Below are 21607 nucleotides of genomic sequence, written 5' to 3' on the forward strand. Positions count from 1 at the left end.
AAACAGAGAGATCGAAGAGAAGGGTGTCGGCGATTGAAGCAGGGATTTTCAATGGGGGAAGCGTTTCAAACAAGTCGAAGGATGGATTTACTCCACTGATGGAGTTTGAAAAATCACAAAAACAAGAGGAATAGAGAGAAAAGCAAGACCAGAAACCTACAGACCAAGAAAAAAAGGAGAGAGAGAAGATGATGGCGGGGGAGAACTATGACGAAATGAGAGATCTTTCCCTGCGATGTCATCTGCCAAGACCAGACAAGTCCACCATCCTCGCAGGACGTCATGGTACGCCACTGATCCACGGTAATGGGCAATCTATCTATATTCAAAGTATATTATTCTGATATCTTCATTGCATAGTCTGTGGGATGTTCTTTCTTTTGGATATACCCCAGAGACTTGATACCAGAGACCAGAGGCCAGACCTCCTAACTCCTAACCTGTATAGGCAATTCGATTTCTTGGAATATTCCTAGACAATACTACCTTGTCAAGGTAATATTTCACATCAAATGCTGGTTTGACCTGATTCCAAAAGTCTTACAACCCTGGCTTGTGTGGATATTGATATCGTCATCACCCGTTGCCACATGCTTGGGATTATTGGATCTGTAGAATTCTGGATTCATAGATTCACAAATTCACAGATTTATATTGCTTTAACCAACCTATGGTGCCCATCTGAGAACATCCGCTATGCTTCTAGTCTCCTAATCATCCGGAGAGCCCCAGTATGAAGATGGATCTCGACCTTGGAACCCTTTCCTGGAATGCTTTATCTACTTTATCTACGAAAGCATACCAGCCTTGGAAGTGAGGAGGATATAAATATGGGATGAAGCTCCATTGATATACAACATATTCCGTATTAGGAATATCTTGACATATTACCTACATTTGGCCCCACATGGCTATGTAGATCAAGTCATATAAGAGAAACCGTCCAACAGCGTACAGCGTTAGGTTTAGCCGTGTGCCGGGGCCCCGGCCTAATGCCGTGCTTAGTAACTATCTAGGAATCCCGACCTTGGGAGGTCCATCGTCTAGGGTTACCACTCATTATATGAGCATGCAGTGACCACCCACGCTCAATGGCGTGAATGGATCTCGAATAGGAAATTTCCTCATATGGTAGAGGCATAAATTCTATTTCAAGTTTTCGAAAGTCTACCGTGTTCATCCTTGATGTATTCGCAGTACGAGATTAGCTAGGTGTACACTTTCAAATGAAGATCATATCCCCTCAAATGAGAGCCATCGGAAAAGAGAATCCAAACATACATATGATGTGCTTGGTTACTTGACATCCGTAGTTCTTCATTTGCGAGAGCGCGAAATAAGGATGTGCATTTCATTCCTCTCTCCCCAGGACTGGAATGTATGCTACATCAAGGGCCAACCATGCCAAGTAAGGGCTCTGATAGAGCCGTGAGACCCCAGACACCTACGGAGTACGGAGTATGCCCAGGGAATATTGACATATTTAATTTCAAGTTTCCACATGATCTCATTTCCTAGATTAGGTCGAGCATATACATCGTACATTGTAGGATGTAGTTCAGCCACTAATTCACACTTAAGGATGAACCTATAATAACTATCACTGAAACTACCTTAATAAGAAGGCAACCCCAAGCCATGGTAGCATCAGATCTAGAAGCTAGTTTGATCTGCAGTGTGATCACGGGTGTGATGAAGTCTTAATGAAATGAGGCAGATGAGGCTGCAAGGCATCAATATTACCTGAATAGGAAACAGGCGCTAATCAGCGGGAAACAGGTTGGAATCTGTAGTTAGCCCCTTCGTCAGATTATTCAATCTTTTCATGCGAGAATTTTTGAACTCTTTTTAATTCTCTTATTCTCTTATCCCCCCGTTGTCTGGATGATTATTTATTGCCTCATACTTGGCTGAAACACGGGGATAAGAGGGTTTGAGACTGGACTCCCCAGCCACTCGTCAATATCGTCCATCCCCACCCTTACAGCTCACATTGTACAGATCGGAGTCTTCAGTTGTGAAAATATCCATGCTCCTTTCTCCGTATTGGACTGTTGTCTGTCCTTTGCAGTGGACTCGAATGTACCTCGGACGATCGGCGACCCCCTGCATCATACAGAGACAAAGCAAAGCCTCTGGGCTTTACGGAGTAGATCCGTTGACTTTGACCAGGTCGCATCTGGTCGCGAAGTGCTCGTGCGTGATGCGACCCTTGCGACCCTCTAAACGAAACGTTCTACCCAGTACTATGATGCCCAAGGATATCTAAACCCTTCGATCGAATTCACAAAAGCGACCGTGGATGCTTCAGGTCTCCGTGGTGTGCTGTTTCCGAGATGCCGGGCGTAGAAGTGATGGGGTCATCGGAGGATTTGCAAGCGTTTGAGCGGCCGCTCTTAAGGTCTCACAAGATGCTGCCTCGGCGGGGTGTAATCGTTCCCAGCATCGAAGTTATCCAACCGGCCTCCCCGGATCAGACTGGGAGACATACTGCGACGCCGTCGCTTCCCTTGACACCCCCGGGTGCAGGCCACGAAGAACTCGTGGCTGACGAACGAACACCCCAGAAAATGAATTCTTCTCTGTCAGATATTCCAACATCCCAAATGTTGACCCCTCGCCGTGCCTCTAAGCCTCCAACCCCGGATGTGACGCCTCCTCGAACAAACTCGAATAAGCGACCTACCTTGAACCAGTTTAATTATTTCTCCTCGTCGTCTCGAGCCGATTCATTTCAAACGGCTTTGGAGAATATCTCATCCGAAGAAGATATGAACACCCCGGTCCGCATGTCTCAGACCACGGCCCAGACACCGAAACAAAGGCGGCAACCATCAAAGCCACCCACCTCAAATGTATATCTTTCACACCCTTCAAATATAAAAGGATCTCCGTCACCTGCTTCTTCTCAACATGGCGAAACTGGATGCGACACTAGATTCGAGTCTTTTGATGGGCATTGGGCCGCAAACCCCATCGATGGGTCGCCAACACCGTTAGCAGGAAAGCGAAAGTCTGCACAAAATCACAACCTCACTAAATCAGTCTATAAATCAACACCCGAGAGAGAAGCACTGGATTTGAAGCACCTGGATGCCTCTTTGATGAGGGAAAAAAGTCTGCAGGACCGTGCAAATGGTGCGCATGAAGTCAAAGAAAGTACTTCAGTGGAGCAGTTCCGTCGGAATATTGGGTCGTCATCACCGGAGGGTCCAGCAATATTTAGTGGACCAGACGCCCGTCCTTTGTCGGTCATCTCCTCGACATCCACCGTTGAGGCCATGATAATCGACTCCCCCAAACGAGCCCAGCGAATGCTCCGGCATACCGAAAAGAGGAGCTCTCTACGGTCTGCCAGCTCTCCCATCACAAGGTCTGAGCGTACCTCTTATGCGTCCCTCCCTGAATCCCAGCACCGCCTGATTCACAAGGCTGCTCGCATCTCTGATGATGTTCGAAGCGGAACATCGGAGATGCCGTTCCCGGTCAAGACTAGCAACAGTCCAATACAGCCCAATATCGAAACCATCAACGTAGTGGTCATACCGGAGAGAAGTTCATCTCTCAGGTCTCGTCCGACCAGTCATGTTTCTTCCAAACCGGGTTCTCGTCTATCAACTCGTCGTCCTCTGACAGCATCAACGGGCCGCACGGATATCTTGGGGCAGAAAAAACGCACCGTCTCTGATTCAACATCGAATCGATATCGCGAGACCGATTCTAAAGGTTGTCCCACGGAGCGTCCCGCAGTACCCCCCCGAAGCTCGTCGCTTTCTGCACCAACGAGCCAGAATAATTCTCGTGCGACTTCCCTTACTTCCGAGAGTCTACGAAGCCATAACTTAGCCATTGACCTCAAGATGCAAAAACGCCGTGAGCATCAGCCGGTGCCCCCGCCTCGTCACAACGTTCTGGCTTCGCCTGACCGCAATGGCCTACTCGAAGCTCCCAATTTGCGCTCCCTCTTTGCTAGCTCAGATGATATGGCAACCCTGCGTCCTCCATCTTTCCCTTTCACCCAAGGCTCGGTTCCATCGTCTTCGCCGGGACCCATTGAAATTCAAGAGGCTACAGCGGTCAGTCTGTTCGCACACAACAATAACTCACTGCTGCTTGTTGACCCTCGGGTACAAGCCTCCGAGAGGCGACCTTTCCAGGCGCTTGGGATTTCTTATGATCATCCCCAACCCCCTCGCACGCCGGACAACCCATCACAAACAGCAACCTTCAACGTCGACTCGCCTTTAAAGAACCCTCGCACTCCACCCAAGCCACCATCCACCAGACCCTTTCCCGCGCTTCCGTTACATGACGCTCAAGATGAAAACACAGGCCTCGGTCGACGATGGAGGTCCGTCCGTCGTACCTGGAGCGCACGCCCTCGGTCGGATTCCTTCAATACTATAGCGCGGTCATTCTCCATGAAATCGGCCAAGAACCGAACCGCAGGACTGGAAATGGACAGTCGTCAGTATCCTTTTTGGCGGCCCCGTGGATTTTGGGATGACGTACCCGGGTCCCCAGAGAAAGAACCCCCGCCGATGCGGAACAATTTGCCGCGCCCCCATGAATCCTTGATTGTAAACAACTCTCTAGGCCTGCCCCAGCGGCACATCATCTTCGACGGCCCGGCTGCTCTAGCACGCCGCAGCCCAGAAATGAAACGCCTGTTCAATGGGGTGACTAGCAACGGTAGCTTGGTTGATCAGGGCATGTTCCGAACAGGATCCCCCTTAAAGCCGACTCCCTTCCGGTCTCTCTCTCGCTGGGGACTGCGACTCCAGACGATGTCATGGCGTAATGTGCGGAATCGTCTGCGACGCGTACGGCAGAGACGAGACGAGAGAAAGCGTGCTGTCCGAAGGGAAATCCTCAAACGGAGTATCGGTGGCCCTGTCTACGTGGCATCTAGTGCTACAGCTGAGGTGGATATGAGATGACTTATGATGTCCTTTTCTCCGTTGCGTCTCATATTATCCTCACATTCATGATTCGATATGTTTCACGCATTTCAAACACACTTGCCCGACGATTTCACGATGCATTTGCTTTTTTTTTTGGTTTTTTGAAATTGCTTCGATGTCCCGAGATGATCATTTGATATGAGTGAGATCTATGATGATTATGAACCATGAACCAACCCATGATGATGATTCCATTGTTTTTATTCCTCCTTTGTCTCGACTTTTGTTGACTTCTCAGATGTACCATTAATTTGTTTTGTTTACTTCTAGCATATGTAAGTATCGAATTTCTAGCCTGTTCATCAGTCTAATCAGCCCAAGACCGAATAAGGGCTCCGAGCTGCCCCTTGCTTTCACGTTGTGTAACATAAGATGGCCTATGAAGCAATAATCTCTTGGCTCCAGGGCGGATGTAAATGTGTCCATTAAGTAATGTATTAATACAGGAGCACACACGATGTACTATGAAAGCGTGATACTACATAACTATTCTAGGTGTTTTAAAGGCAGCCGGCTATTCAAATGGTCGTATCTGGCCTACTAACCAAATATGGGGGTATCTAAAAAGCATCAAGCTCATCCCGAACACATCAAAATCAATGTCTACCACCCCAGTAGACATCGCCTCTCCCCTTTCCCCTCTTCCCACGCCCGCGTACACTTGACCGGCCCCGAATAGCCATTGACCCATACTCCGTCTCGCGCTCCACTCGTTGTCTCATTCGCTCTACCCATTCGTCTTCCTGATCCGACGCTGAGCGCGGTTCATCTTTTGTTGACTGTGTCGCTAGTCTCTCACGGCTGTGTTTGAGCATCGCTTCCCAAGTCGGTGGGTCGAGGAAGGGCTGTGGCGGCATAGAGAATGAGACTTCAAAGAGTGGGGGCTGGGGCTCGTAGTCTTCTTCGTCTTCAAATGTACTTTTGTTATGCGCGCTTGAAGTTGTGTGTTTACGTCTTTCTTGAGTGGCCTCTTCGTATGATTGTTTGATGCTCATTTCTGCGGGGATGGCGCTAGGATTGAGGACTTTGTATACTTTGGGGCCTTGCCCCTTAGTTGGTAGGGGTAAAAGGGTGCGCTTATGTGGGATGAGTAGAGGTCGAGGTTTCTGGGAGGAAGCCGAAGCCATGATTTCGAGGGATGACGAGGAAGAGATGAAGTTGAAACAGTTGGAGATAAGAGTCGAAATCTTATCAGCTTATCTGATAGTGCTTTAAGGCGCCAAGGCAACCAACGTATTTGTTGATGTGTCAGACTGGCTTGGTTTGTTATGGTCAAGTGGTAGAATACGCTGCGCTGTATATTGTCCAACATGATGAAATAAATATTAATCTTCCCGAAACATTATTAAGATTCTAGCTGCTCCCTTTGGCATGCACCCAAACACCCGGGTGATGTCCTTACTAGCGCTGGCGCAGAGCTATCTTTACTCCAAAGTTGGGCACATAAAACTCCTCGAATGACAGCGAGCCAGTCAAGGGCAGGGAGGCCGAATTAGGAAGGAGTACGTCATACTGATCCAGGATATGTGCGAAGGCGAGCTTCATGAGCGCGCTAGCCATCCATCGTCCAGGGCTACAAACACGAGCAAAAGTCAGCCGATGGGATTCGGGCGGTTGGGTTTGAAACCAGGACATGAAAATAAAATGGCCAGCCAGAAACATGACTTACCAGGCATGTGCGCCCATTCCAAAAACCAGATAATCTGGGCTCAGGTCGACAAGCCGGGAGTCCTTGGCTCCAGCTGCTGCACGCTTGACGAACCGGAAACCGTCGAACGCGTCAGGGTTCGCATAGTGCTCGCTCGATCGTTGGATGATTCCGCTTGGGACGGCTACATGGGAGCCCTGCTTGAGTGTGATTCCTGTTGTATTCCATACTTGATCAGCTCAATGTTTCCTTGCTGGTAGTGTGTTTTCAAGAACGAACCGTTGGAAAGTTTGAGGTCACTAACACAGACCCGATGGGCAGAGACTAATATCATATCATTGCATTAGCCACGCACAATACAATACCCAAGGGTGATCGCGACATACGTGCTGAAGGGGGATGCAGCCGCTGACACTCCTTCAAGAAACTATCCATCAAAACCATGCCATCACAGGCTGGAACGGTTGGTCCCATTGCGGAGAAAAACATATCAATTTCCTCACGCAGGGGTGCGATATATTCGGGTCGTCGAGCTAGCTCAGCCAGGGCGCCGTACAGTCCCTATTGGTGTTTAAATTAGCAGATTCCAGGATTATGACATGCGTACAGAGCACTTACATAGGACGTGGTATAGATAAAGGCAAATTGCAGCAGCAACATTTCGCCTATCACCTCTGCATATGTCCATCGCTCCCGAAGAACACTGCTCTCATACAGCCACTGGAAGATTTCAACCTATAGATCGTTCAGTCATGGTGTCATTGGATGGAGGGGGAGGGGAAGACAGGGGTACCGGAGTGTTCGATTTGTCAAGATTAGTCTCACTAGGTCCCTTGCCACCGGATATCTCGGCGTGATATTCTGCTGCACGTGCATCGAAGTGTTTTAGCATAATCTTACGCGAGGCGTGCATATCCCAACTAGTCCCAAGAGTGGCGAGGCGACCGATGAGCCCACCAATGTAGCTATTCGTGTCTTAGTCCATGGAAAATGAAATCAATGAAGTATCTCACTCACGGTTTCAAGAAATCTGGAACAAGAAATTGTACACGAGTGGTCACTATCATCCCAAGGATGTGGTCCTTGACAGCTTTAAGATATTCCTCGTTTTGAGAAAGCCGCGAGCCCACAATAGCAAAGCTGCCACTGCGAGCTACGATCGAGTATGCCAGATCAAAGCAGCCAATTTCGCATTCTGTTTGAAGAAATTAGAGACAATCTCAGCTATAGAGTGGCCTGAACTTACCCCCGTCTTTGAACTCTAGGGTCTGCAGCTGCGAGATAATTGCCTGATTCATAGCGGGCATATACCGATGCAAGTGTTTATAAACCGTGGCACGAATCAAACCAGGCGTAATCTTAGCGATTTTTGGCCATCCCATTTCCTTAGGGAAATAGCCAGGCATAACATGAGAAACCTGGAGGAGCTGTATAATATTTGTTAGCCTAAACATAGAGAATCCACCCGGAAGCCCTACCTGATCAATCCATGGCTCCGGGGAGACAAGAGTACTCCGTTTATTTCTTAGTTCTTCAATCAATTCTGGCTGGCATAGTATGACTTGGCCAAAGCGGAATGTCCGCGGGATTTCGAATAAGCCATTTGCGAATTGTTCATAGCCTTTCTTTATTATACTAGGCCCGTCCACGACAAACTTGTACTGTTGGTATAAGATCGAGAAACAGTCTTTGCGTACAGAGAAAGGAACTTGATTCTGCCTCAGCAAATCATATCAGCATCTTGTGAATTTGTACTTTGGACAATCATCACCAGACGGGGGGAGGTCACCAACGTTAGCCATTAGATAGGAAGTAAACACCAAAGCGGCCGCAGCCACAGAGAAAAAGAGAAAGGAAACAAGTAAGCACAGTACTATAGTCAAAATGCGAGGCTCCACATCGATCCAATTGAGGTCATAAAGGAAAGCCATTTTATGTATTCTGAAGAAGCAATGGGAAGGAGAAGAAATAGACAAGAAGGGCCAGGATGACCGAGATTATATAGGTTTCGTCTAGCAAAAAGGATGATGAAAGAAAAGCAAGAATATCACCATGCTAGGATGAAATTTCTTCTACGGAGCGAATATGGGCTCGTAAAAAGAAGCGACAAAAATAACTCGGTGTGATATACGTACATAATGTACCGGACTTTATAACTGCATGAGGCTAAATCTGTCGGCTTTTTCTGGACAGGGACTTGAGGCCAAACATAGCATCATATTGGAAAAGAACCAAGGACATCGTACAAGGGACCCATAAGAAATATAGACGGATATGAAAATAACATCAACATAAACAAACTCCCTGGGAAGTATCAGCGATCAAATATGTGGTATAATGATACAAGTAACGCAAGCCACGCCCGCAAAAAATAGAAAAAAAACCGGCAATAACGCCGAGAAAATATTAGCAGGCCAATCTATACGATGCCCTGGGATTCTACTCCCCCCATCGTGGAGTATGAGTAAGGCAAGTCTACCAGGCCGTCAAGCAGCCAGTTCAACGGATCGAAGACTTCGTAATTAGGTTCAATGAAGCCGCTTGGGAGTCCGTTTGCTTGACCTGTGGGTTGTTGGATCCCAAGGCTAGCCTGGGATAGCAGGGGTGCCGGGGCAAGGCTTGGATCATTCCCAGAGATTCCTGGTGCCATTGCAGATGTGTGTACAGGCCCGACAGATGAAGTGGCCGAAGAATCAGCTGCTGAGTCAGGATTTGTTGGATTTTTCAGATAGGCTAGAATCAAAGGTTAGCGACTTCTGATTTATATCTTATATTCTAAAGGAGTACTGACCTTCAATGTTTCGGCCTTTGGTCCTGGCATCCTCTCGCCAACGCCACACAGAGTCGTAAAGCAAGGACATGCTCATCCGGCAGCGAACTTTGAGTCGCAGGGAGTCGTCAACATCGGTACTATTGTTAGTCCGTTGAGTAGCTCCTCCCAATCTCCACATCTGAGCTAACACTTCAGCAAGTCGTTCGGGAAGGTCGTTGCTGGATGCTGACACTCCTCGGATGGCCCATATTGTACGGTTGAATAGGTTCTTGGTGTATTCCATGTCTATGTGAGAGGCAAAGAAGCTCTTGCACAGTTTTAAAAGAGTGCAACCGGCGGCAACCATCATCTGGTAGACATAGTACGGGGTGTAAGAGATGACCGGGCCAACCTCGGTCTCGAGGTTTAGGACAACTTCGAGGAATGATGTCGTCGCGACATACAGAGAAAAGACGCGTTCGCGGTAATTTTTAGTGGTCGGCTCGTCAAAGAATGCCGAAAGGTGCAAATGGAGGTTAGCAGCACGGAGGAACAAGTCAGTAATACCTATATGTCGTTAGTCATGCATCTAATATATCCCCACTTGAAATTCGGAAGCTTACAGTCATTCTGCGATTTAAGCTGTTCTTCCAACTCCTCAAAGTCTCGCGATAGAAAGGCAATCATTGTTGAACGTTCGTGGTCGCTGGTTAAGCCAACAGGATCGCGTCGATTTGTGTAAAGTGCTTGAGTGACCCTGTCGCAGAACTTTTCGATCTCCAATCTTGGCCTTATATCGTCAGGAAGCTTGAAGTTCGGGTCTAACGAATCGCTGGAGGATAACGTCCAGTCATAAAGAGTAGATGATGGCTGTCCATAGCCGGTGGAAACTCTGCACAGTAAAATATGAGATAAAGACAAGCAGCAATTGATTAGGTTTTGGTACATACCTTTGAGCAACGATATTGCAAATCGCCCAAGTTCGCACCTTGTCTCTCAATTCATCCTCGATAAGTTCCACTCGGAATTTACTGAAGTCTTGAGTGTGAGAAGGCCTGTGGAGACCAAGCTGCATAGCAACTTGTACCATCATTCCACACAGCATGAAGGTCGGATCCGTTGAGGTGCTGCTTGTAGGGAACGGCCATGAACATAGTAGAGCGAGAGCTTTCACAACATGATAGCTTTGAGGGATATCTGCTAGAGTGCTCCAGACCAGCCGGCTGACAGGACCAGCAAGGGAATTCAACAAATTCGAATCGCCTAGATAGCGTCGCGCACCGACACTAAGAATTGTCCAGAAAAGTAACGAAGAGGAACTATGATAATCATCGGGTGACTGGTTTCGGTCCAAAAATGGAAGGAAAGGGTGGTAGTACGTGAAGAATCTGACGGGAAGAAGTTAGATCAATCACAGAGACTTGCCAGATGGGGACTCACATATTAAACAGTTCTGCCACTTTCTCGGGAACAACCATAACGTCCTCAATTCGTCTAATTTGTCCACCGTTCCTCACGAAGTTGGTGCCATCGAAGCCCGAACGAAGGTCCAGGAGGGATGCTACAGCTTCTTGAGATCCCATGTACTGATCTGCGGACATAGCTGATGGTGTTTGGTAGACTGCGGGACTGACTTGACTCGATTCTTGCTTGGGTGTCAATTGTCCCGCGGTCAAAGCTTGTTGCTGTGACATTCCAGGGACTGGTTGGCCAGTAGCAATCTGCTTCCTGAGCTCCATTATTTCTCTCTCCATTTCTGCATTGCGGCTGCGCTTTCCGACACGTTTGAAGTTAGACTCGATTTTACAATCGAGCCTCAGCCGACGGCATCGTGAACAATCGGTCCATGGGTCTTGAATGACATCGCATCGGAGCTGTCCAATCCGAAAAGGTTAGTCAAGCTGGAGGACTTTTGCGGTAATACGCTAGACCTACTTTTTGTTGTCGACATTCATTGCAGGCGCGCTTCACTGGCTGACGTCTTTTCTCCTCGCGCGCATCATTGTCATCCATATCCTCGATACTCCCCGGAGAACTGTCGATCCCCGCAATGGTCATATTGCGTTTGCGACCATGCACGCCATCGGCGGCAACTGAGACAGGCAACTGATTTACACCCGCCATTACGGGATTGGTGCCAATAGAAGCATTATCAATGGTCGTAATCGGTTCAAGAGTTTGGGCCTGGCCCTCTCCGATGCCGTTTGATCGCCCGAGAGAAGCCAGGCTGAATGACGTTTTTGCTGATCGAGATCTCGGTTTGAGACAGTGGGAGAGATTCGGACGGATTCGCAGATACAAAGTTTTGGTCTTGACACGCGCAGTTTGGTTTTGGTTTGGTTATTCCGGTTTCCTTCTTGTCTTTCTCCAACAAAACCGTCTCAACTTTCTCGTTCCCACTCGGTGAGCGCACTTCTTCCGGGAACATCGATGAGTCAGCTCGGAGGGGCATATCACCTGACCGGAGATTCTCCCATTTTCTCCACGTGACCTGGGCTCGGTCTTCCTAGCACGTGACCGGATATGAGCCGTCAGAGTTATCCATATCGCTTTTCATAGGACAGAGTAATTCCACAAGTACGTAGGACAAGCATATGAAAAGGGCGCTAGAAAAACACTAGAAACTCTTGTGTACAATGTATAATGTAAGTTGTACAGCGCATCTCCACTCAGCCTTGGGCCCTACTCCATACGAAGCCACCAAGGCAGCAAGGCAGTGCAACCGCGCCCGATTACGCCCGTGAACCAATCCGTTATGAAGTTGAAGACAACGTTCTCGGATTATTGGCTCGGATGATAAACGAATACGATGGTCTCGTTAATTTACCACGATCTTCACATTTCGTGGAGGCTTAGCCAAGGCTTTCGATACTTCAGACCAATTAGTAGTAGCAATTGCCATCATGTTGTCCGTAACTATGTCCATCTAGTCCACCTCGTCCGTTTCAGGGGCTTTGAAAGGTCATGAGTTCGATCAAAGCGCCATGCCGACTTGTCTTTATCTGGGTGTCCTCGGATAATGAGATACGTGTTCATCATTAAACTAATATAAAGGGCCGCCGGACCCCGCCTCTCAGACTTGACTCAACACACTCACTCACGACATACTTACTCTATCAACCGCCAACATGGGTGTTTCAACGGATAAAGTGTCCAAAGAGGCACCCCAGCAATCTGAAGTCAAATCTTCCAGCGAACAACCACCTTCCTATTCGGCCAACCAGGTCGAGCAGCAGCCGCCATTAGAACTGCCCCAGCTGGATCTGAGTTCCCATCCATCTTCTTCAACTACCGTAACTCGCGACCAGTGTGTTGCGCATCTCAAGTTCTTGGCTGTGCTGGCAGATCTGCGAGATACCATCTCTAGTGATGACGGGATCTTTGGTATCCACGATGCTGAAGCTGAAAAATTCCCGAATTCACTGAATGAAGCGCGGGCTCGTCTTCGCGAAAAGCGCTGGGCTGTCTATGCAGCGCGTGCAGTCGATCGATATACCAAGTGGTGGTCTATTGGCCTCCCCCGGTCAAGACCGATGGCAACTATTAATGACTTGGAGTGTATCGACTATGAAAGAATCCTTAATTGTGATACGATAGTTGCATGGAGCACGGAAAATCTACCCCCGATAGGTAATGTGTTGATTTGAAGGCAAAAAGACGATTGACTAATTACTTTACAGATATTTTGATGGTCTGGCATGCTCATTCGTTGAATCCCCGGAACTTCCTTGAGGATTGCATTCGATACGGTAAGATGAGCACATGGGCCACAGGATTTCCATGGGAAGCGATAAACAGCTGCATCAACAACCAAACGATGGAGTATACAGTTTCTGAACAAGCCCAGCAGCTGTTCGAGCAGAAAATGAACTTCAAGTGGAATAATCTGCACGACCCGCCGACTACGCAAGTCCACTGCCCCTGCTGCGGACGAGTGAACGCTGTCCAGTGGACAGAAGCTCGCTTTGGGGGACTTGTTGCCAATGCCTTCAAATTTAGCAATGGCTTCGCCGATTATTCATTCGAGACGAAATGCGTCGGTTGTGACCACATGATCGACCATGGCCGGCTCAAGGTGGCAAAGTTTCGAAAAGACCTGGAAGCAACGATTTACGAAGGTCTCCCTATGCCCGGGTCGTTCACCAATCTTTATGGAATCCCCGAGGGGGGCCCATCTGTCAAACCCAATCCGCGGGCACTCCGGGACATGCTATTCCCCACACGAATAGTACAGGCTGCCAAAACGGACTTGATGGCATTCACTGATGGCCGAGTGGATCGGTGTCTGAATATTATCCACTTGAGGCAGCTATTTGAGTCGAAGTTTCGCGACAGAAATCTTTTGTGGAAAGCACATGGTGTCTACCTTAAAGGTATCAAGTATGGCGAGAAGATCCAATTCCGAAGAATGATGTCTCGATACTGGGATAACCTCGGTCCCTTCGCGCTAGACCTTGTGGGCGCTGTTATCAGACAAAGCACCTTCGTGGAGAAAATGGACCAAATCGACTGGCTGCACTCACCGACAGTCTTCAACACTATGGACCGGCTGATTAAAAAGTACGAGGTGTTCTTCCAGATTATGATTGACAACCCAGATAAGATGGCCGTGCCCACACTGGATGTTGATCTGGCATGGCACACCCACCAACTCAGCCCATCGCGGTACTACAAATACAGCACGTCAAAGGGAAAATATGCTGGTATTCGTATGCTCATCGACCACGACGACAAAGTCGACGAGGGAAAACTCTCGGACGGCTTTGCCTGGACTAGCAAAATGTACCGCCGTGTCACCGACGGTGAGATATACAGCGAATGTACCTGCTGGTACTGCGAGGCGACAAGAACACCAGACCTGTATGGCCGGTGGATCACTGCTCGCTCAGTCTCTCGGGCCCAAGCCGCTGCAGACCTCTTGCACGATAGCCCCGATATCTCGTCCGACCCAAACAAGAACCCACACATCTCTTCACACAACGCCGTCCGGCCAACAAACATGTACCAACAGGTCGAGTGGAATAAATCTGTGCAACACCTACGCCTACAGAGCAACTACGAGAAGGCTGCCCGGCGTGCTGAGAAGCGCCGTAAACGATCTGGCTCCAAAGCTTCTAATCAGCAGGGTGACGCTTATCCATACTACATGCCTTATGCATATGGGTACCCCATTATGGTGCCATACTATGGACCATATATGATGGACCCGTCCATCAACTGTGATTCATACGCGTGTAATCCTGCCTGCATGAATGTTACTGTAGGTGCCGCTGGGAATTGTTGCTCTGGCACGTGTGGTAAGTGCTTCGTCACCTTTCTAGAAGTATTGACTGAGACTGATTTTTCCAAAGGTGGTGCCGTAGCCGCAGGTAGCTGCGCAGGAGGCGGTGGTGGTGGAGGATGTGGTGAGTCTCTTTATGAATCTCGACTTGCAGTAGATTTTAATATGTTTTCTATACAGGCGGATCCGGTGGCGGCTGCGGAGGATCTAGTGGTGGCGGCGGTGGTTGCGGAGGAGGAGGAGGTGGAGGAGGAGGAGGCTGTGGTGGAGGCTGCTGATCAAAGAACGAGCGTGAATACCCCGTTGCCTTTTCTTGCTTTTGCTCTCTTATACTTATTGTGTTGGTTAATTCCTTGGCTGCTTAATGAACTGGTTCAACAACTTATACTCATTGCTCAAGGACACACCTAACGCACGCAACCGTCTTATATGTGAATGGCTGTAGCCCGATATTAGGGTCTAAGATACCCCCAAAAAATAAAATGAGGCGATTAGGTCTGCTAATAGTTATAGTGGGCCTAGTAAAAGCAAAGGCTTATACCAACCACGTGGATGCCCAGTCATGCGTAGTGTAGTGGGGGAGATACGGGCCAGCCCGTAACCCGGAGAACTGACTTCCTTTGACCTTGGAATATTCCATTAGAACAGATCAAGAAGAATTATTTGCAATAGACGACATTACAGTCATTAACTAGTAACTTTATAGTAAGGCACTTCCGCCATGGCACCTGTCCCAGTGTTTGAGGATCACACCTTTCAACTAAACAACAACTTCCTCGCACTGCCAGAGTTGGAGGTCTGTCTATGATACCATAGAATCATAGGGCTTTGAACTAATTCATGGAGCATAGTTCGACCCACCAGCCACTATTCCCTCCCTCGCCACTGTTTTTTCGGTTGAGTGCCACTGTGAGACCAAGTTCAGGCCTGGCTACATGTCGACAATATATTCCAACCAGATGATGATTTGAATGGGGCCTTTGACTACGTTCCAACGTACCTCCGATACAACAACGCCAGAGGCTCGTGTTGGTTGACATTTATGCAACCGCAACATGGGGAAGACGCTGACCCGCGATGGCAAATGGGGCTTTCCAGATTCGTCTTACTCATGACTTGATTCCCTTGGGCAGACCTTGTGAAGTCAAACAGGTCGGAGAATGTTTTCATGAAATTCGAGGCAAATCATATTGAAGAGTCATTGGCTTTTATAGGATGCACTTCGATTGGAATACAATGCATGCATCATTGACAAGGATAAACATCTCATTCTGTAATGACTGATCTGATAGCGCCAACGACAAAATCTCCAGATTACTGCCGCTGCTCAGAGGTGTTTCGCATCCCTTAAACTCTAAAACCACTCTCTTTAGTTGCCCTGAATCGGGATGATGCCGCCCGGCTTCAGAACGGTAAGAGGGCGTGGCCAGAAGCCATTCCAGGGTCGCAAATGAGTGGCTTCCTGCTCAACCTGGCCTTCGGAAGTGACAGATTCGCCTGTCTCATCTTCTGAGCCAGGCTCATTGGTAATGTCAAGATGGCATTGGAGAGAGCTCATGTTGATAAATCTACAACACTCATGTTAGAGATAGGGTTGTCTATGAGTTGATGCCAAACGTACATACCGTTTGATATGTGTCGTCCTTGATTGTTCAATAGGGGATTTCACAGAACTTGTCGAAGAGTTTTTTTTTGAGGAGAAACACTCGAATAAATACGTGGTCAGGGGCCAAACAAAACTCTCGAAAAGTACCATTCCCCCCGGAATAGATGGAATGATGTGGGGACTATCACCAATCAGACCCTGCAATTTTAAACGCCGTTGGCCATCAATCACATCCTTTGTTCGGCACTTGATTTGTTGGGGTGATGATATGGCCAATTATAGACAGCTACGTGTGTCGAGATGTTAGTATCCGCATAATAGGGTGAGAGGCACATCTAGTGGCAGTAGAATAACCAATCACAGCATGTAGTAAGTATACTAGGCTGATTTGGTGGACGACAATCAAACTGAATTTTGAGCCGTGGCGTCCTGGGCGCTTATTTGGGGTGATATCCATGCATATACAATCACTATCACACACATGTGGCTTGAACTTGCGACGAAGCAAGAGGTTTATCTCAAGCTTGTTATACACCCGTAGATGGCTGAGTCCCCTGCCCTGCCCACATCCAGTAGATGATAGATATGACCAAGCGGAAAAGTTTGAGTGATCCCGTAATGAACGGTGTTATTGTAGAGAAAGCAGGGGCTTTTGTGGAGCCACGTAATGATGATGATGGGACAGGGATTCTTGCATCGACTTCCTGCGAGTCGGGAACCGACAGCGTACAGGTCGCGCTATAAGCAGAGAATCTGCCGGTAGCCTGGAATGGCTCAGGTTCAGCAAAAGAGCTTGTTGATACATCAGATTTGAAGCTTTCCTTGCTCTCGATTCACACTACGACTGAATCAAATAAGCAAAGAATGATCATGCCGATGGATGAATCTTTTTTCGACAGTTCATCCCAGCCTGTTCTTTCTCAAGCCGGACAGATTGTACCGGCAACAGCGGCCCTATTCATTCAAATTCCCACCCACAATGGCTGCCTTCAGACCAACATGACTCATCAGACAATTGACGGTATTCCTGGCGAGGAAATTCGGGGACAGGAAGACCAGTTTCAGCTCGAGCGCAATGGCTTTACTATTCAACACGGTTCTCCAGTACAGCGATTTTCTCGGGTAGAAGAGGTCACAAAGTACCTTCGTTTGACGGAGAGAGTGTCCATCTCCGTGCCAGTCGGGTGGAAGTTTTTCGTCACGGTGTACAATTTCTCCCCTACCTCGGTTTCTAACAAGCTTTTCTAGATACGAGAACCGCACCCTGTATATCCAATATCAGATGGAAATGAGCATGATCAGCCAGCCACAGTGGCTCATGTAGGTAAGATTGCACCGCTATGTGTGTTGTCGCTCAGCGCAGTCTCTCAAACCTAAACCTAGACACAAGCCGTGAAGGAACGATAGATGAGATACGGGGCCAGATGGGAAAGAGGCAGATCTAGTCTAGATTAGCTTCCAGTGGATCAAGTAAGATACTCCTACACCTTTTGTATTCGATGATTCCAGCGCTCATTGTCGTTGCCGGCAGCTTATGGAAGCCACTCAAAGGTCCTGTCAATGACTGGCTTCTGATTGTTTGTAACTCATCATCTCTGATTGATGCTCACAAGGATCTGGCGGTAGCAGACTTGGTTCACCCGAATCTAGCGACAGAAAATACCATCCTATACATGGGCTTAAGTGGTACTATTTGAGCGAATGTCCACATCTTCGGTCACATGGGGGAGTTGTCGAAGAAGTTCTGCGCTCTCGTAAATTCCCAAAGTGTCCAAGCCAATAGATCTGTATGCAATAGATAGACTGTTCTTAGAGAGGGTATCTGTACTGATCACTAGAATCGATGCTATCTTTCAAAGCGAACTCTCATATGAGCATTATGCCTAAATTCTGAGGCATTGCGACTATACCAATCCTAGCTGCATCGTATGAGGAAACCTAATCTGATAGTCGTAGGTGGCGATATTGGCGCGAGATTCTGTCGAGAAACGACGTCCACTGCGGCGATAAAATCGAACATTTTCGGATGGGGGCACGTTAAAAATGGCAACAAGGACGATGCTATGCAGGAGCATGTCGGCCGCGGAGGGTCTTGACTAAAGAAATGAGTGTTAGGGGATTGGAAGCTAGCGAGGTAACTGCTCTTCAGAGAGTGATAAATCCTGGGGTCACACGACCTGCAATCATGCTAATTCCACGAAGCTCGCGTAATCCCCACGGCCTAGTCTGTGTATTTGATCAAAAATAACTACTCTATAGGGGGTATTCTTTCTTTCTGTTCTCGAATGCACTCGACGTCTTCCCCTATGACGAAAATAGATTCGACAAAAATATGGAACTGTACCCTTTAGTGGGTCTTTTGATTCCCCGCTTATGATGTACAGGCACAGGGACAGATGCGGAAATGACAGGTAGATCTACATTATAGAATAGTATACGTTCATGAAATATATTCATTGTATGCCCCGTCCGAGGGTCAATTGGGTACACAAGAGTCAGAGACCATAGGCGAGAGATAGAAGAGGATGGGCAAGGAGACGGAGAGAGAAAAGAACGGACGAGATGCACATGTGGGAAAAGTAGGGGAGCGGATCGTAGAATTTGTGGGTTTGGTATATATGTGCGAGGTGAGAGAAACAGAACAGGGGAAAAGACAAACGAGAAGCATAGAGGGCATGAAAGTGGTATGTCACGTCCCTATGGATATAAATATTTGATGGGGATGGTAATCTGCGCCGGCCATGCGGAGTATGCCGTTTAAAGGGGTCTCCAGAATAAGCCGTGGCAAGACAAAACATAAAGAAAACAAAGCGGACCAAGGAGACATGATTGATACATGGGATCTCAAAAGGTGGTGAAAAAAGGTCCCGAGAATTGTGAAACACCCCGTTGAGAAAAGAGCTCTGACCGATTATTGGACATCGGCTCTATTCTCCATCCGGAGAGGTTGGAAACATGTAAACAAGAAGGTTCAAAAAATTCGCTCAAGCTCGTACATGAGATCGTGAAGGGGTCATCGTTCGGCATACGCCGATTTGACCCACGCGAAGGCGCGGAGAGTACTGGGGGATTTACTCTTCCATGTGGCCAAAGACACCGCCATCGTCATCGTCGGCCGGCGCGGAGCGGTTACCAAAGTCCACATCGGCGTTGCGACGTTGACGGGATTGTTGGTCCTCATCACCACCAGTAGTCCGGACCTCACGCTCATCCGACACCTTGTACGACAGCGACGGGTTGAGCGACCGGGAGAAGAAGATGTTGGCCTCGGAGTCTCGGCGAGCGGCCTCTTCTGTAGGGCGCAATTGAGGGGAGTAGAGACCCTGGTTGCTCGGGTGGCTGCTTGAGTCCAAGTAACGCGCCGGCAATGGGGGCACTGGTGGCACGTCGCGGGTCATGGAAAGAGGCCCCGTGCGAGGAGTGCCGAAATTGCACAGGCCGATGGCCGCGGCAAGATCCGCCTCGTCATCCTCGTGTAACCGTGTGTCCGCAGTTGAGGGACGGGTGTCGATGCTCGAGTGGCGGAAGTGGGAGAAGGTAGGCGAGTGCAGCGGAGCACTCTCGTTGTACGAGCTGGACGGAATGGACTGGTAGGAACGAGAGAAACCGGATGCGTTGCTGATGCTGGGGCGTTTGGTCCACTGTGCCGGCACACCCGACATCTCGAAATCGTCATCTTCCTCCGAGTCCATTGGGGGTGGGGTGGTCTCAGCCGAACTGATTCCATCCTGCATTTCTGACAGGGCGCCCGGCGATCCAGACGACAATTCCGACTCCAACTCGGCGGACTCATCGGGTGGATCATCGTGGTTCATGGTGACCAAAACGGAGGCGGCCTCCAGCAGTTGAACCTGCTGATGCTTGGAGATGAGAAGCTTCGAAGTAACGGACCATGCTGGGTCGTGTTCCCACCTAAGATACCACGAAAAAAAAAAATTGGTCAATTAAATGTTGCTGAAAGGGATGGGAAAAAAAAGGGGGGGCAGTGATGAAGGGAAGTTGAATAACCACGAGGGCGACCTGCACAGAGCCGACATGGTGCATATTCCCGATCGAGCTAGAAGAAGACGGCCGAGCGGTAGGGGGGATACACACATATGCTTGGACAAGCAGCTGCCATGCTTATACCCTTTCCCGCAGCGATCGCAACGTATGGCCGTCGAAGCACGCTTCCCTTCGGTCTTGAGTTGGGCACCCTCGCTGGCTCGGCGGTTCCGGTCATCGGGCTTGCCATCGGAGTTGTCTGATCCCGGAGAACTTTTGCGGGCGACCGATGATTCCTGCTTGGAGCTGTTGATGCTGCGGGAGAGGTAGGAGCTGAAGCCAGATACGTTTCCGATGGAACCGGACTCCAGTCCCTTGCGGCCTCCTAGGGCGCGGCGGTGCGCACCCATGGGGAGCGAGGTAGCCTCCCCGCCCTCCATGGAGGCAGCGACTGCGGCAGCATTGGCGGCAGCGGTGGTAACGCTCTTTCGGCGAGTTACACGGTGGTTTGGATTGAGAGCACCGAGCGAGATGGAATGCGTGTGATGCCGCTGGCTGGTATTGGGGAGAGGACGCGACATGGATAATTCCTGTGCAGGGCCAAAAAGAAGCCGGTACATTAGTATGGCCCCCCCTTTAAAAAAAAGATGTGCGGCAGAAATGCTGGATACATACCTTGAACGAGGCCATGGTAAGAAATGAGAGGAAGCTTCCAATGGAATTGACAATCCTCCTGAACACGAGCTGCCCTCAATTCCGTGAGGGTGAAATGGGGCCGAATTCCGGGTCGAAGATGTATAGGTAGAGGAGAGCAATGAATGCGAGAATAAGATGATATGAAGAGAGAGAATGAGAGCGAATAAAGAAAAAAGGTGAGGTGATCCAAAAAAAGAAAGGTGGAAGGGAAAAAAAAAAGAGGAGAAAGAAGGAGAGAAAGAGTCAGGGCCGGTATGAGCCAAAATCGCTCAGGTTTGCGGGGGCCTTTCCCTTTGAGCATGCGGGGGGGCAGCGATCACCGGTCACACATACGAGTTTGGGTATTTTATTGCTAATATATTCGAAGATATCTATACGGGAGGGCTATATTATTGTCGATAATGTGGTATTAGTCTATTATATGCCCCTAAATATGCCCTATATTGTGTGTTGTCTCTGTGCGTGTTCGCAATGCCTGTGATGGCGATAGCATAGTGGATCCACCTATCCGAATAAAGACATGTTCAGAGTACGTACGTTGTAGTATCAACCCGGTGAATTCGAGATGGCAAATGTTGGGCATAATCTTGTTAAATATGTAATATGAAATATGTAATCTTTGAACATCGGGCCCTGCTCGGATAGCGTTCCGTACAGGGGAAGGGTCTGCGCCCTG

The 21607-nt window shown here is 48.7% G+C and overlaps 6 protein-coding genes across 6 annotated transcripts; 2 read left to right on the forward strand and 4 right to left on the reverse strand.

Moving 5' to 3' along the window:
- Positions 1 to 2411: 2411 nt before the first annotated feature.
- LCP9604111_5101 (uncharacterized protein) lies at positions 2412 to 4940 on the forward strand (the record flags this gene model as incomplete). Its single annotated transcript, XM_039072875.1, has 1 exon — positions 2412 to 4940. The coding sequence occupies one exon, from the start codon at positions 2412 to 2414 to the stop codon at positions 4938 to 4940; it is 2529 nt and encodes an 842-aa protein (XP_038929072.1).
- Positions 4941 to 5560: 620 nt separating this feature from the next.
- LCP9604111_5102 (uncharacterized protein) lies at positions 5561 to 6091 on the reverse strand (the record flags this gene model as incomplete). Its single annotated transcript, XM_039072876.1, has 1 exon — positions 5561 to 6091. One exon carries the CDS (start codon positions 6089 to 6091, stop codon positions 5561 to 5563), a length of 531 nt encoding a protein of 176 aa, XP_038929073.1.
- A 274-nt stretch (positions 6092 to 6365) lies between these two features.
- Positions 6366 to 11488, reverse strand: LCP9604111_5103 (putative C6 transcription factor (Leu3); the record flags this gene model as incomplete). The annotated part of the gene is made up of 14 exons (XM_039072877.1): positions 6366 to 6537; positions 6634 to 6826; positions 6892 to 6936; positions 6999 to 7173; positions 7231 to 7347; positions 7406 to 7577; positions 7630 to 7807; positions 7859 to 8039; positions 9038 to 9345; positions 9404 to 9931; positions 9988 to 10256; positions 10315 to 10752; positions 10805 to 11238; positions 11300 to 11488. The coding sequence occupies 14 exons, from the start codon at positions 11486 to 11488 to the stop codon at positions 6366 to 6368; spliced, it is 3399 nt and encodes a 1132-aa protein (XP_038929074.1).
- A 1004-nt stretch (positions 11489 to 12492) lies between these two features.
- On the forward strand, positions 12493 to 14923 carry LCP9604111_5104 (uncharacterized protein; the record flags this gene model as incomplete). Its single annotated transcript, XM_039072878.1, has 4 exons — positions 12493 to 12994; positions 13045 to 14661; positions 14716 to 14769; positions 14826 to 14923. The coding sequence occupies 4 exons, from the start codon at positions 12493 to 12495 to the stop codon at positions 14921 to 14923; spliced, it is 2271 nt and encodes a 756-aa protein (XP_038929075.1).
- A 1091-nt stretch (positions 14924 to 16014) lies between these two features.
- LCP9604111_5105 (uncharacterized protein) lies at positions 16015 to 16401 on the reverse strand (the record flags this gene model as incomplete). Its single annotated transcript, XM_039072879.1, has 2 exons — positions 16015 to 16213; positions 16271 to 16401. 2 exons carry the CDS (start codon positions 16399 to 16401, stop codon positions 16015 to 16017), a joined length of 330 nt encoding a protein of 109 aa, XP_038929076.1.
- A 2921-nt stretch (positions 16402 to 19322) lies between these two features.
- LCP9604111_5106 (putative C2H2 finger domain protein) lies at positions 19323 to 20925 on the reverse strand (the record flags this gene model as incomplete). Its single annotated transcript, XM_039072880.1, has 3 exons — positions 19323 to 20163; positions 20347 to 20825; positions 20911 to 20925. The coding sequence occupies 3 exons, from the start codon at positions 20923 to 20925 to the stop codon at positions 19323 to 19325; spliced, it is 1335 nt and encodes a 444-aa protein (XP_038929077.1).
- Positions 20926 to 21607: the final 682 nt, after the last annotated feature.

Source organism: Penicillium roqueforti (genome assembly GCF_015533775.1).
Source record: "Penicillium roqueforti strain LCP96 04111 chromosome Unknown scaffold_11, whole genome shotgun sequence".
NCBI classification, from domain to species: Eukaryota; Fungi; Ascomycota; class Eurotiomycetes; order Eurotiales; family Aspergillaceae; genus Penicillium; species Penicillium roqueforti.